This window comes from Anas platyrhynchos, chromosome 3, assembly GCF_047663525.1.
Source record: "Anas platyrhynchos isolate ZD024472 breed Pekin duck chromosome 3, IASCAAS_PekinDuck_T2T, whole genome shotgun sequence".
NCBI lineage: Eukaryota > Metazoa > Chordata > Aves > Anseriformes > Anatidae > Anas > Anas platyrhynchos.
In genome coordinates, this window is record NC_092589.1 from 38,752,317 (window position 1) to 38,767,923 (window position 15,607).

General features: G+C 45.6%; 1 protein-coding gene across 1 annotated transcript; it reads left to right on the forward strand.

The window, feature by feature from the left end:
• Positions 1-1,480: 1,480 nt before the first annotated feature.
• Positions 1,481-14,183, forward strand: CALM2 (calmodulin 2). Its single transcript, XM_027454066.3, has 6 exons — positions 1,481-1,642; positions 5,789-5,819; positions 10,773-10,916; positions 10,994-11,100; positions 11,934-12,069; positions 13,301-14,183. Exons 1-6 carry the CDS (start codon positions 1,640-1,642, stop codon positions 13,327-13,329), a joined length of 450 nt encoding a protein of 149 aa, XP_027309867.1. The 5' UTR covers positions 1,481-1,639; the 3' UTR covers positions 13,330-14,183.
• The last annotated feature ends 1,424 nt before the right edge of the window (positions 14,184-15,607 follow it).

Genomic DNA, 15,607 nt, shown 5'->3' on the forward strand with positions numbered 1-15,607 from the left:
CTGACTGCTGCTGTTTTGTGTTGCAGAGGCGCGAGGAGGCGTGCATGGCAATGGTGTGGGCATTTATTGCTTTCTCTGAAAAGTATTTTCCTCACCTAGGCATGTGTTACACGTTTAAAAAAGCGTTACCGGAGTTGGAAAGGATGCTGGTGGGGATGTGCTTGGTTTTGAGGCTATGAACGTGTTTAAGCGGGACGGAGGCCTGAAAAGCTGAAGGATCACAAAACAGCAACTTCAGGTTTCAAGACTTGAGGCCAAGTTGAAGTATAACGTTGTTTTCTATGTTCTCAATGACCATAAGGTAAGGAGGAGAGGCTGAGAGGCGCTGGGGTTGAGGAGGAGTCCCCGCACACTGCCAGCAAGGAGGACTTGTCCTGGGTTTCCTTTGCTCCTCAATCCAGCGGGCACCGGGTCAGCTCCACAGAGAGCAGGCCCGAGAATTGTGGTTCACATTCAGAGGGCAAAAATCACAGAATTTTCCCCCAAGCTCCCCCTCACATGCAGCCTGTTTATATGGCCTGCGGGCCCCGGGGGCTGCCACGGCAGAGGAGCAGGGTGTCTGTGCCACCCGGGAGCTGCTGCCCTGCCTGTGGGGTACAGGGAGCTGTACTGTAAGCACCGTGTGCCACCTCGGGGATGCCTGCACGGAGTGGGAGCTGCTTTCACAGCACGGTGACGGGCAATTTGTGTTTGGGCTTGTGTCACAAAGTCAGGCTTGGGACACGAGGCTTAACGGTGAATTGCGGTCCCCAGCCCAGCGCTGTGTTCCTCAGGGATGCCGGGCGGCCTTGCTTGGGCCGTGTTCAGCTCCATTTGCTGTGTCCCCGTGTGTGCCTGCAGGCAGCCCCGTGAGGCGAGCACCGGGCTGCATCCCCCCGCCGCACCCCGCAGCGGGACCGGCCATTTTGCCTCAGGGGCAGCCACCCCCTGCGCTCCCCAGGCGCAGGGGCAGGGCAGGGAGGCCTCCCCCATCCCTCCCCGTGCTGGCTGTGCCGTGCCGGGCCGTGCCGTGGTGCCCAGCCCCGTCCCATCCCATCCCCTCCATCCCCGTCCCGCCCCGTGCCGCTGCCCCTCGGGCCGGGCCGGGCCGGGCCGTGCCCCGCGCACTGCGGGCGGGGGGAGGGGAGGCGGCGGCCGGCCCGGGCTGCGCGTGTCCCAGTGACGCATTGCAGGTACGAACCCGCCAATCAGCGCGCGCCCAGCGGAGTCCCTGCGCGACGCGGCTTTTTTCTAGAATCCTCCTCCGCCGGGAAAAGTAGTCCCTCACCCCCCCCCTCCCTCCCCTCTTCCCTCCCTTCACGCCCGGCCTCGTGGCGAGCGGGGCCCCCCACACACACACACCCCGGTCCCTCCTCGCCTCTCCGGGGTGCACCGCGGGGGTGCGGGGAGGCGGCGACGGGGGTGCGGGAGGGCCCGCATGGGCAGCGCGGGGGGGAGCCGGGACTCGTTTCGCGGCGCCGTTCCCCCGGCGGAGAGGGAGCGGCGCGGAGCGATCCGGGCGGGCGGTGAGGCGGTTTATGAGGCAGGGGCGGCGGGCGGGCAGGGCTCAGTGTGAGGCGAGCCGTCGAGCGGGCAGCTTGCTCGTGCGCCCCGTGCAGCCCTCCGCGTCCTCCGCACCCCGCAGCCGGGCCGAGACACCATGGTGAGCGTGCGGGGGGTGAGGGGGGGCGCGGCGGGGTCCTGCGGGGCGCTGCCCGGCCGCCTTTGGGGCTGGGGGGGGGGGCGGGGGGTGGTAACGGTGGGGGGGGGGGTCACGGTGAGGGTGGTCGGCGGCCGCGGGGTGCTGTGGTGCTGTGAGGGGCCGGGGGGGCGGAGGAGGGAGCGGTGGTGGCCGCCGCATCCCGCCCCGGGCGCCCTTCCCGCCGCGGGGCGTTGGTGCGGATTCAAAATTCAAACGGCTCAACGGCCGCTCGGCTCGGGCGCCATGGCTGCGGGTGGGGGGGTGGGAGGGGGGGAGGCACAACGGCTGCTAACGGTCCGCCCGGGGAGGGGACCCGGGGCAGGGGGGGGAGGGCACGCACGGAGCCTGCCACGGCGGCAGCGGCCCCGCGCCCTCGTTGCTTCCTGCCCCACGGCTCCGGCCATGCCGGGCTGCCGCGCCCGCTCGCACTGCGGCTGCCGGCGGCGTGCTGCTGCTGCTGAGGGGAGGGAGGGAGGGGAGGGAGCGAGCCTCGCTGCGGCAGCTGCCCCCGCCGGGGCTGTCGCCGAGCTCCCCAGCCGCTCTTGTGCTGCTCTGGAACGAGGGATGCTTATTTTTTTTAATATATATTGTTTTTTTTTTTTTTTAAATGGGTTTTGGTTTTCCCCTGTTGGGCACTGTGTTTTCATGGTGAAGCAGGGTTTGGTGTGCCTAGCAGAACGTGTGCTCAGCGTTCTGATGTTCTCTGTCGAATTAGAACGCGGTGGAATTGGAGAATTCCTTCCAGTGTAGCATAAACGGTACAGGCTTAGCTTCTCACTAAAGGAAGGGGATATTGAAACATGTAACGAAAAGAACGGTTCACAAAAGCAGTGCCAGTGACCACTTACTGCTATTTCTGCATTAAAAGAAGATGCAGTGTAGTGGAATCGACTTCTTTTCATTCATTACGTGCTTTTAAGGAATCGGATCGTTATGGACTTGCTGCGTAACACGAGAGATGGGCCCTTAATGCGTTTTTTGAACTGCTTAAATTAAATAAATCAGGTGAACAGAAGCCTGAATTTGTTCCTTCGCTTCAGTTGTGAATGCAAGCAGCAAGCTGTAAAGGAAAGAGTGGTGAATCTAGCAGCAAAAGGCCGTGCTGGTTGTGGCCATCTGTAGAGAACCAAAAATGGAGTATCTTCAAGTAAGGTCTATCTAGAAATGGGTGTGTCCAGGAGGCGCAGTGGCACTCTGGATGTGGTTACATGGGTATTGGTCTTGACAGACCAGACTGGCTAAACCTGTGGACACGTTGTCCAATGCTGCACATGCTAGATAAAGCAGGATACTTTGCTCCCAGAGCAAGCTCAAGCGTTATAATTTCAGCTCTTATCTGCTAGCCTTCCTAGTTCGTGTTCCTTCAGTTAATGCTGGAACAAAGCTGCTCATTCAGACCTAACACCAGCTAAGCGTACCAAAAATGCCCAGTTTTGGCAGGTATCTGTGTGGTTAGCTACCAGCTCTGTCGGGTGGTGGTGAGGCTTGAAGCTGCCGAGGGTCGCAGGAGCGGTTGCTGCATGGCAGCTCGCACTGCGATGCAGCACCACCTCTAGGGGCTGCGCATGCTGGAGCCGCTGCACCCGCGGCATTTCCCCACCTTCCCATGGCAGCTCCGGCTCTTTGTCAGGCCCTGGGCGGAATAGGAGGTGGGAGGTACTGCAGGCAAAATGGAGCTGCTGCAGTGCAGATTGGAGGAGGCGATGCGAAAGCTGTGACGGCTTCCCCCCTTCCCTCAGAGGAGGAGGCGGCGTGCAGGTGGATCTCCTCCCCGGGAAGGAGCGCGTTAAGAGTCCGAGCCCCGGGGCAGCCGCCCCGGCACAGCCCCGAGGCCGGGCCGAGCCACCGCGGGTGCCCCGCGTAGGGGCCGGGAGCCGGGCACCCTGCGCGGATTCGAGGCCGCAGCCGGGCGGCGTGCGGGGAGGGCCGGGGCTGCGCTGCCGGCCCCGCCTCTCGCTGCTGTTGCGCAGTGCTCCCTGCAGAGCCTGGCGCTGCGGAGCACAGATGGTGTTTGTTCAGCCTCGCCCCACCTCCCAGCTTATCTTGCAACTGCCGGCTACCTGTGGCTTCCAGTAAGCCTGGTGCTCTTGGTGACTGCTGTACCTGCTGCAGGTAGTGACAAAGCTTATCCAAATTCATGGTTAATGGCTGTAGGGAGTTCTAAGGCTCTGGAAGGCTTGGGAAGAGTTTGGAACACTTAACAGCTTAAACACTGCTTAATGTCACGTCTTTATATAAAACTGTTTATATAAAACAGTATGTGACTCAACTTGGTAACCCATAAGTATTGACCTAAATAAACTAGGTTCTTGCTACTTAAATCTGATCTACAGCTTTCGGTGGATAAAAATATCCTACAGAAATGTAGCGCATAATTCTCTGCACTTGAGCAATAAAAATGTAAATACCACACAAAGGAATGAGTCTGTCTGTGTTAATGATACACTCCAGCCAGGCACCAATCTGTTAGGCTTCTGTTAAGTGACCAGCAGAAGGCACGTGTTCTGGAGCCTAATGAGGAACTGATGGCTTTCTCACCAGCCTCGCTGCTGCTGTTCTTGACTATATCATTTTAAAATAAAACATAAAAATTGAGTACTTATGCAGCTGCTGAAACAGGAACAAGTGGAGTCTATAGCCAAAATGCATCTTGACTGCTCTTTCAGAAGTTGCTCATGAGCACGATCTTGATTCTTGGAGTAGATGAGTCACAGGCAGTCTGAGAAACTACTTATCGCTGCCTTTATCTTGGGCTGTTGCTGCATTGTATGCGTATTTTTGTAAGCATTTTAACTCATGTGGTTGCTCAAGCAGCTAATTGAACTTTATAGGCAGAATAACAGAAGCTAGTACCTTCCAGTTTTCTGTTAATGTAGAAATGTACATCAAAGTTTGTAAAAAAAAAAAAATAATAAAAATAAAAATTGACAGTGTATATGTCTTTATTTCATTAGCACAAGGATTGTGTATAGAGCAGCCTTTGTAGGCAAAGGTAGTGATTGAAAATGATGCCCTTGATATTGCAGTAACTATAAGGTGTTGATAAAATGGTCACAGTAGGAACAAACCTGGTGTTAAAAGGAGGCAGTGAGTGTATTTTTCTCATGTTTTGAAGTGTTGATTTTTCAGTGGAGGTCTGTGTGGCAAAGAGCTTGAGAGAGCTTCCTTGAAGAAACACATTGCCTTGTTACTGCAACTCCAGTGAAGCAATGCTGACCTTGTTTGAGAAATCAGTTGACTTGAAAACCTAGGGGAGGTGTTTGCACTGCTCTCAAACACCTTTGTGTTCTATCAGGAGTGAAATTCTTCTGAATTTGTTCTTGCAGACAGTTTTTTTTTTAACTGTCAAATTCAGTGCATGCGAAGCTGTTCCAAGATGGAACAAAAAGCATAAACAGGTACTTGCCCAACTACTACTGATGCAAAAATATTAAGCCTTATAGCACTGAACATTTTTCTAGTGATTCTGTAAACTATTTTACATCACTGTAATCTGTAGGTAAGCTTGGAAAAAAAAAAATTGAGACCTCAAACTGCAATTGCATTGAAACTGCCAGATCGGGCAGAAGCTGTTGGTACCAATTATGTAGACTCGGGTTTTGCTGCACTGTTTTGGACCTACCTGAAGCTTGGTGTTAATTGAGGGGTTACTTTCTTCTAGAGAAGTTTTTCTAGTTACAGGATTGTCTCTGCTGAGAAGGGACTGGAACCTACCTTAAACTTCGGATTTGTGGGGCTACTGCTGCAGGATAGAGATGTGAAGTGTTTAGTGAAAGTATTACTACTGATAGTCTGGTTGTTAATGAGTTCTTTAATCTGGTTTGAAGGGATCTGCAGGCCTTTGGTTTGCCAGTGTTGCTCGGGTAGCTGTTTAATATAGATGGAAATCCATTATTTGGGTGCATCAGATATTTACAGGGTCAGGAAATGAGGACAGGCTGCCAGTTCTTGGCAAGCAATCCTGATGATTATTGCGCTGTTCGTTAGAACTACTTTGGAATGTCAGAGGTAAATCCTGAAGCAAAGCTACCAGATTCAGGGGCCTCTACAAGTTGTATCTTTGCACTGAAATTCTGCAACAACTGATGATGATCTCTTCTCTTGCAGGCTGATCAACTGACAGAAGAGCAGATTGCAGGTGAGGTTTTTGCATGCTGTGTTGGTACTCCTACTTGACCTGACACATCCCTTAATCCAGTGACAGTCCATGTTATGCAAGATATTTAGCTTTCTTAGATACTGAGGAAGTATTGTGGAATTATTTGTTGCCTAAATCTTAGTCTTCTGTTCTGTAAAGCAACCATGGATACAATGAATTTGAAATTTTGCCCTCTAAAATAGGTAACCCTTAGAACTTCAATTGCAGACTCAGGATTCTATTTTTTCCTTTGACTACAGAACTGTCGAAGTACAAACAAAGTGGGGAAAAAATTGTGGCGAAGACTGGGAATCTGAAGTATTTGTTTTAGCAGAAGGCAAAACGAATTTAGTTTGCAGTCTCCTGTCAGTGGAGGTGCCTCAGACTGGCTGTTGAGATGACAGCAGACACTGGCTTCCTGATGACAACCGTTGATATGCCCTATTTGGAACTGCCTTGTGTGCCTGGACATAAATGTTCTTTTCACTGTTCTGAAGGCCTGGCACTTGCTCTGAAATGCCCAAGCAAATATGCAACTCCTCAGTTTTGGTCCTGGCCCCTCGCAGTGGTACCTAGTAGTGGCTGAAATGTCTGGTTATCGTGTCTCCTTCTCATGCAGGCTGCACAAACTAGCATCTGTCACTGCCCTCTGAAGATTGATTTCCACCTGAGTAATTGATATGGCTTAAAGCTGCAATACATTGGTAATGCAGGATTTGGCCTTGCCATGAACACTTTACAACTTAGGGTTTTCTGATATAATGAGCATATAAGGTTAATGTTTGGAAGTCTGTGTGCCTAGCTGTCATGTGAAGTGATTTTAGAGGGTGTTAGGATTCAGCTGATCCAATGGCAGCAAATCAAGCATACAAATAACAGCCTCTAAGAGGTGTTGCTATTTAACTAGGGTGTAGCTCTTGAAGATGCTAAATACAAGTGTTGTAATGAGCAGTTTGCTCTTTACTGTAATTGCCAAATTCAAAGTGTAAGACCATTCTTCCGTAGCTCTTACTTCAACTTCAGAAGCTTGCTTTAACTCCTAAGGGACTAATGGTGGCTTTGTGGAAAGTCCTTAGTCTATTTATATGTTGCCATGGTACTGTCGTGTAAGCAGAAGCCAAATCTAGTTCAACTGGAGATTTTTTTTGTTAGCGGCCTGCATATCTTAAGGGTTTTGTGATCAGTTGGGGCTGGTTTTGTCAATTGTCACTGCTGCCTTTTCAATAATGGGTCATTGTTTCAGTCCAACTGTTGAGGCTGTATTAGTTGATCTAGCTGATTATGGAATATAAACAGGAGGCTTACTCCTAACGCTACCTCAGGATTAGTGCAAATGTTAGCTATTCAGTGATGATAGGAGAGTAGTGCTCAGAGCCAAAAGGGAGTATTAATAAGCTTGTCATACTGGAGTAGAGGGTTTTTTCCTTTCTGGAAGGAATACTGGCCTGGCACTTCCAGTTCAGCTGTGGTATTTCATGAAGCAAATGTCTGCAAGCAAACCATAACCTGATGTGAGCCCACTGTTGCTCTGAAGGAACTATTCCTAGTAGTGGTTAGGAAGAGTTGCAGGTGTCCAACAGCAAAACTAAGCAGACTGCTTAAAGGCCAGGGCCTTGCATGGGAAGACTGAGAGGGTACAGGTTGGATGTTGGACAAGAATTGTAGTTGAGTGATAGTCTTGAGCCCCTGCTAGTCCATTCCAGTTTATCTGAAGCATCTTGCTTTTGATTTGAAGGTGGGCTTAGGAAATTGGTACTAAAGGTAGAGACAGTGTTCCATTTCTTAATTACTTTGTTCTTCTACTTAAAGCAGACACCTGTCCTATGTTTTTAAAGCTTACCTGTTCTGACATATCAGAATGCAGTTCAAGATTCCAGAGGTTTTTTTTACTTTCTGCTGCGAAAACTTTGGAAATCCTTGGTCATACAGGGCTGAAAAGGGGTGAAAAACTTGCTGGACTCATTTTCATGTGAAAGACTGACTTTGCAAGTTGAGTAGGTGCAGAATGTGAGTGGTAGTTGTAATTTAATTCAGGAAGAACTTCAATAGCCATGTGAATGGGTATCCCTTTGGTTAAGATTTGCATTAAGTGAGGTAAATAGGTCAGAACTACTTGGTGTTAGTGGTCAGGAAAGCCTGAAGATGCTTTTGTCCCAGAGCAACTGGTGTAGTGAGCTGTTCTTGTTTCCATCAAACCTCAGAGGTCTTGAAATAGATTCTGAACAAGCAGGCCTACGTGGGGTGTTCTGGTATGCCTTGTTCCTTAGTATGCTCTGGTTCTCTGCTGGGGATCTGACCACAACAGCTATTTAGAACTTATTTCACAGTAAAAATAGTCATGTTTAAGTCATGAGCTGCTGGTGGATTTGAAGGGAACAATTGATGTTCTCCTTTAAAAGCTCAGGCATAGCTGTCTAAGCTGTTGGAATGTGGGAGTAGTGATTGTAGCTCACTGAATGAAGCCTGCTGCTCCATCTGGGAGGGTGCTGTGGTGCTGAGATGCCTCTGAAGCTGTTGTTGGAGAGAACAGCTTGAGCTAGTGCTGTGGGATTAGCCTTTCTTTAGTAGGGTGTGGAAGTAGTCTTCCCCTTTTCAGAAGGGGAAGGTTCAGAACACACAGGTGGCCCGAAGGTGCCAGTAGAACCCCTCACCATCATCAGGTTTTGGATGGATTAGCCATACTTACAGTACAGGAGAGTTCTCCTTTAGTTTGACCTGAAGCAGTGTTGAATAGGAGGATTTGCCTTACTGCGTGGGATCATGGTGGGATTTCAGAAGTGTTACATGTTGCAGGAGCAGAGTTGAGTCAGTCACAAAACTTAAATATTTTGTAGATGCTTTCACTCCAAACTCTAAGGTTTTCTTGTTCCATTGTGAATTGTCTGGTATGTTTATGGTACCAGTGTTCTAATTATTGGAGGTGGTTCCTAGAAGTTGTTAGACTTAATTATATCCCTAACTTGATGCAGCATCTCAAACAGGAATATGCTGCTGATCCTTGAATAACTTCCTTTGTGTGTGATTTGTAACTAATTCTCTCAGCCTTTTTCATCTTTGAGTAAAAGAAAGGTAAGATTGTCCTTTGAGTGGGTCTTCCATTCAGAATATATTGCTCTCTGACCTTTTTGTTTTAGAAATCAAGTATTGATTTTTGTATAAACTTAAATACAGCAACTGCTTAAAAATGCAGTAGTACTGTGCAGCCTGCTTCTTGTTGGGTTACAGTGGTAGTTAACCCATGCTAAGGATGAAGTTAGGACTAATTATTTTGAGTACCTGACTCTCACTGAAGACGGTTCATCTTTTGAGGTTCTTTGAATGTCAACAGCCTCTGGTTATTTCTACTGGGCTTGACCCCAGAGCCTTTTCTGCTCTAGCATAAACCTTAAGGCCCAGCAGAGTCACTTGTTGCCTCTAAGCTAACTGGAGCTAGCCTTGAAGACTACTTGCAGGTTCCTGTGCATACAGGTTGTAGCTGCTTGTTTGGAAAAGCCTCTTTCTGCTTTGTGATTATAAAATCCTGGCTTAGAATTGTTTCCTCTGGTCCTGAGGTACCCTGGCTATGATTTGTGTGTTAAACAGCAGGGGTAGGCTTTAGAAACACTTAAAACTGTGAAATGTATAAGAATTTTTCCTCCCTGGGTGGGACTCAACTGTGGCTCTGGTGTTAGAGCTGCATTAGAGCTGTAAAAAGCATACTTCTGTAGCTGCATTTTCAACATTTTCCAGTTTGTACCTCACCTCCAGTGGTTCAGAGCATGAAATGGATGAAATATGACTTCATGCTGCACTTCATGGTGGCTAGCTCTGGACTGGGAAATCTACCATCTGGCAAGCTGGCCTGCTTGGCAGTGTTGAGGAACTAATTCTTGGGTGTATTTCTAATGCTTTTTAGCTAACAAATTCAAGAGCATGATCTGGTGTCCTGAATGCTGTAAAAGGCTCTGAACTGCACAAGGGAATAGATGAGGTTTTTCATGCTTAACTGTAATTTCTGTATGAACTTCAGTCTAGTGAACTAGTTTAAGGTCATAGCTAAAGACAAACAGATGGCATGGATTAAAACCAGCTCCATTTTTGGACTGGACAATTAAACATGTTATGCTTGTATTAATATTGCTGGCAACAATACAACTATTGTAGGGGACTGAGAGGTAAAACAGTTGAGCAGTGTTGCAACTATTATTGAGTAGTTCTAAGGAAGGTTGTTCCAAGTTATGGTAGGGCTTGAAGCAATTTTCGGAGCAAGTTTTTTGAAATCAGTATGAGCAGTGACTCTTCCCCTTGAGCGAGTGGTTATGAGAGATGTTCTGTGTACAGTTACAGACTGACGAGCTGCAGAAGTCAAATGGAGAGATGCAGAAGCTCCTTTTTAGCCAAGTATGGCCAGATATTAAAACTGCCTGTAGGTATTGTCTCATCAAGTAGAGTACACAGTTCAGAGTTGCGTGTCCAGCAGAAGTGAGTTAAAACAAAACTGGTTTTCATTTGGTCAGATTAGTCTTCTGTTGATGAGTTTGTTAGTAGCAGTAAGTGCTACTAAGCTGCAGTATTTGCATTCTGAGTACCACTTTCAAGCTTTAAATGTAATCTCTACTTTTTCCTAAGAAACACATCCTGCTAGGATGTGGGTCATTCTGATAGGTGTTCCTTTCAGCTCTGTATTAGGGGTTCTGGTTCAAGACAGGTGGAGGAAATACCTGTGTACTCCTGAAATGGATTATATTCTGTCTCTTCATAGGTCAAAATGTGGGCATTAGTGGACTGGTGCGTTCTTCAGGTGCTGATGATTCCATGTTGATGTTAGTTCTAGCAGATGGAGCTCAAAAATGAAGTTTTTTAATGAGCATGGAATAAGTTCAACTTAGAATAATAAACACCAACGTCTCTTGCATGATTAAGTGAACTTTGTTTGAAAGCTGGAAGGACTAACTCCTTTTTGTTGTTGTACAGAATTCAAAGAAGCTTTTTCACTATTTGACAAGGATGGTGATGGTACTATAACTACAAAGGAGTTGGGGACTGTGATGAGATCACTTGGTCAAAACCCCACAGAAGCAGAGTTACAGGATATGATCAATGAAGTAGATGCCGATGGTAAGATTTTACTAATAAGCAATTATTCAGTAAAGTACTGAAAAACCTGTTTTTCTAACATACTAATTATCTTGCAGGCAATGGCACAATTGACTTTCCAGAATTTCTGACAATGATGGCAAGAAAAATGAAAGATACAGATAGCGAAGAAGAAATTAGAGAAGCGTTCCGTGTGTTTGACAAGGTACTAGATGTTTCCCTTAAGAAATCTTTGTTAGAAAAGCTGACTGATTTCTAATGAGCTTCCTCTGAACCGGGGACATTTCTAGTCCTGCTATTTATGACTTAGAGGTGAACTAGTCATGCTCAAGTTCACTGTACTGTGGCACTGTGCCTGAAAGCCAAATGTGTCATGATGGGTGATTGTAGTGAGCTGCTATGTTATCTCACTTGCTTGGGTACTAAAATACTTGCACAAGGCTGGTAGGGGAATTGCTTGAATTTTTAAAAGTGGTAATCCTTTAAATCTTTCACATAGTCTTTACTAAGTAAATTACTGTGCCTACAGTTAATCAGCTCCTTAAGCAAGGTGCATTTTTAATCAGAAAGTGCCTTGTAGTGTGGGGAAGAGCAAAGCAGTCTTGAGTCCATATCCACTATTTTGATAGCCAGTGTCTGAAGTAGGATGGAATATGTCAACATGGCCTGTGAAGGCCTTGTGGTTTTATGCTGAGCTTCTGTGGAGCAAGTGAAAAACAACTTCTGTTCTAAGAAATAGATACTTGAGCCAAATTGTCCCATGATTGAGTTGGCTGGTATGTCACCTGAAGGTAGTTCTGTCAGGGGAGGGAATGTGTGTCTCAGGGTAGGGCAGCTGAGGTAGACTGTGCTGGGTAAGTTGCTTCTAAAATGTCTCTAAGATCCTGGACAATACTACTGAAGATCTGCTTGCAGCTCTTGCTTGCATTGTGCAAATGTGGTTCAAACTGTTAACTTTTAAACTTGCTTTGAAATATTTTATTCCAGTTACTGGGCCTTAGGGAGACTGGAATAGACTTGTATCTTTTTCCTTTGCAGGATGGTAATGGTTACATTAGTGCTGCAGAACTTCGCCATGTGATGACAAATCTTGGAGAGAAGCTAACAGATGAAGAAGTTGATGAAATGATTAGGGAAGCAGACATTGATGGTGATGGTCAAGTAAACTATGAAGGTAAGGAGCTGTTAACAGATTGTGACTGTGTAGCACCTTACATGCTGGTGACTGTAGTGTTGCTGATAGTTAATGCCCGGCTTAAACAGGGCAGTGTTCCCGAGGGAAATCCTCACAGCAGTTGTTAGCTCTCTAAGCTAACATCTTTTAGTATGTACATAGTGTACCTCTACTGAAGTCTAAGTGAGTTATTGCTAGCTTTTGTGCCTAAGGTAACTGAACTGTGCAGTGTAAGAAACAACTTTCTAAATCTAATGATGTTATTAACCATTAGAATAAGGAAGCTAGCTGAGTTGTTAACATGTTTTGTTCATTAATGAGTGTTGATCCTGAACCAAATCAGGGAAGTGTATTAACTGACCTGTAGCAAGTCACTTGCTTTCATTAATGCTTTTTAAAATTAATAATTAAATGAGAAATGCCTCTAAAATGCCCATGAACTTCAAGACCTTTAGAAAACCTTAAATGAAGTTCACAGGAATTGGCTGCAGCACTACCTTTTTATTTTGTGGTGTTGAAACTTAAATGAAGTCATGCAGGCAGAATGAGTTCTGTTAGACAATTTGCTTGGTGCTCAGAAGAACTAAGCTTGCTTTCATTTTAGCTTTCCAAACAACTTGAGAAACATTAACTAAGGTGTTTTCAGGTAATCCCTTTATTGTTCCCAAGGTGTAGGTGGAGCTTCTCTTTTCAGGTACCACAAAGTCTTCAAACTAAATCCACGGTTCAGCAAGAAAAGTGAAGTTATACTGTGTAGTAACTCCCCATGTGCTGTGAATAAGTAATGGTTTGGCTGCTTAAAGCTGGTCAGGTGAATTAGCAAGACTTAAGCTATTCTGCCTTGAAATCCAAGCCGATGTCATGTCTTGCCTGAATTAGCTGACTGTGACTTAAGCAGAACGTACTGATCTCCTAGGGACAAGGCATCTAAGAGTGGCTGTCTGGGCTGATGGGAGATGACCCTGAAGTGTTTTATTTTGAAGTCTCCTTGCCAGTTCAGTGATGAGACTGACTTTTGATAAAAGCAGATGCCTTTGACTGTTAATTTTTTAATTAAAAGGAGGTTCTTAGGCATGACTGGTAGAAAAGTGAGATGTCTTCAGGATGCTTTTTGAATATGACTGGAAACAGTTTTTAGACAGCAATCAGTGCACTAGTGAGGCAGGTTACTTTTCAGATCTTGCAATTCAGATTTCTCTGAATAACTCTTATGAACTCTTTCCTTTTACAGAGTTTGTACAAATGATGACAGCGAAGTGAAGACATTGTACAGAATGTGTTAAATTTCTTGTACAAAATTGTTTATTTGCCTTTTCTCTGTTTGTAACTTATCTGTAAAAGGTTTTTCCCTTACTGTCAAAAGAATATGCATGTATAGTAATTAGAAGGCCATTCCTCCATGTTTTTCTCCTTTATCTTACTGTCATTGTTCTGATTTTTGGAAAATTGATCTAAGTAACAAATGTTGCATGTGGCTTACTCTGGATATTTAAGCCCTTCTGCACATCTAAGGTTAGATGGAGTTGGTTGAATGAGGGAACATCTGGGTTGTTTAAAGAAGTAGCTTTCTTTAGAAGACTTTGGTATGACTGATGTAACAAGTTACATAAAGTAAGTTAGGGTTTACCATGCATTAGCAATTCCTGAGTTAAAGCAAGATAATGGCTCCAGTTCTCCAGTAAGTAAAGGAGGTGATTCTGCTGTTGATGACTGAGGGTGAAGACTTGTGCAGGCCAAAACCATGTGAATAGCATTTATGTGGCTAATGCACTGTAAAATTGTTCTCCTAACTTGCTTCATAGTAACTTGTTTGTGGCCATACCAGTAACATGTTGTTGAAATGTGGAGTCTTAACGTTGTGGACGATTGACAGTCAACAATATGAAACTTTAAAGTTGCACTAATGCAAAACGGGTGTATTATCCAGGTACTCGTACACAATTTTTTTGTACTGCTGGTCCTGTACCAGAAAACATTTTCTCCTCTTGTTACTATGCTTTTTAAACTTTGTTTAGCCACTTATTTTCAAAAAAATCTGCTTCTGGCACGATTTGCCTCAAATCCATTCCAAGTTGTATATTTGTTTTCCAATAAAAAATTACAATTTACCCATACTGTTTCAATGTATCCTTGAATTATTTACAGGATTTGTTCAATACAGTTGCTGCTCTGTTTCAGTATGTAGCAGTTCGATTTGCTTATGCAATGGATTGGCTGTCTTAAAATAGCTTGGAAGGTGAAAACTTAGACCGTAAACTCCAGCCCTTTATTAGTATTGTTGACTTGAAGAAGCTTTCTTACTAGTAGTTTAAAATGTATTTTACAGTCTTGTGTGGAGCTTGGTGCTTCAATATACTTACCGTAGTGACTGGCTATGCCCACTATCTGTAGACATTGTGAACTGGATGTTGACCTAGTTCAATAGTTGACCTAAAATTAAAATTCCTTGTTCAGACAACTAAACCTGTTTGCTTTCTTTTAATTATTTTGGAGTTTATTCCCTATCAGCTGCTACCTTGGGGTAACTTAGTCTCACACCTGGACTTTCTGAAACTGCTGTGTCCAAGTCTGCCTTTCAGGATGCAGTCAGCTCAAAGCTTGTGAGGAAATCTTCTCTTACTGACCTGCTAATGAGCATGATTGTGCTTGTAGCCCTAGTTTTCTGACAGCTTAAAAATAAAGTTTTAACACAGAAAACAAATGTGTTTTTTAACTAAGGGCAAATCCAAGACCTCGAAAGCATGCCAGAGCCTGTGTGCTATTTTGCCTCTGTACTCTGAATGAAAAATTGCTCTATATGTGCTATGTGATTATCTCAGCTGGGGATTCTGGCTGTCTTTAAACAAAGCCTTGGCCCCTGCATCTGGTTACTCTCACTGGTCCCAGCAAAGCAGTTACCTAATGTTTAAAACTTTTAATCATGTTTGAGGTATTTATACTTGGTGAAAATGCAGATTTAGGACAGCAGATGAACCTGGTTGTAGCAATACTCAATTGAATGTTCATGATTACTGGTTTCCAGAAGCCCTGCTTCCAAAGGACTATAAGCACCTCTGGGTTTCCAATGAGGCTTGTCAAAATGTTCTGCCAGCATCACAATTCCTTAGAATTGTTGCTTGTGCATTGACAACTGGATTCACAAAGTTCACAGTTTGAATATCATGGCAGTTTGGGTTTGCCTTCTACAAAATGAGTGATTTGAAAAAACACCTATCCAGCATCTGCCCTGTGGCCTAGCAGCCTGGACACTGCCTTGTAACTGGCAAGGAGTTTGTTTGACAGGGTACCAGGACTACCAGCTGGGACTCTGTATTGCAGGACTATTGGAAGCCCCTCTTCCAGAGGTAAGGAGTACAAAGAAGGGTCCAACAAGATGTTGCATTTGCTGGTCCAGTGTCTTGACTTCAGCAGTCTCTGAACTATTTTGAACCACAGTCTTCTATTGCAACTCAGCATGCATTATTAGAGTAAAAATAGGGAGTCTTATTTTTGGGAGATTGCCTTGGCCAAGGTTGACTGCCTTTCATGTGATGAGTAG

What these genes read in the sequence shown, in the direction of transcription:
- CALM2 (XM_027454066.3), top strand. An exon ending in GACAGAAGAGCAGATTGCAG is followed by an intron (nt 5,820 to 10,772) that starts GTGAGGTTTTTG and finishes GTTGTTGTACAG; the next exon opens with AATTCAAAGAAGCTTTTTCA. An exon ending in CGTTCCGTGTGTTTGACAAG is followed by an intron (nt 11,101 to 11,933) that starts GTACTAGATGTT and finishes TTTCCTTTGCAG; the next exon opens with GATGGTAATGGTTACATTAG.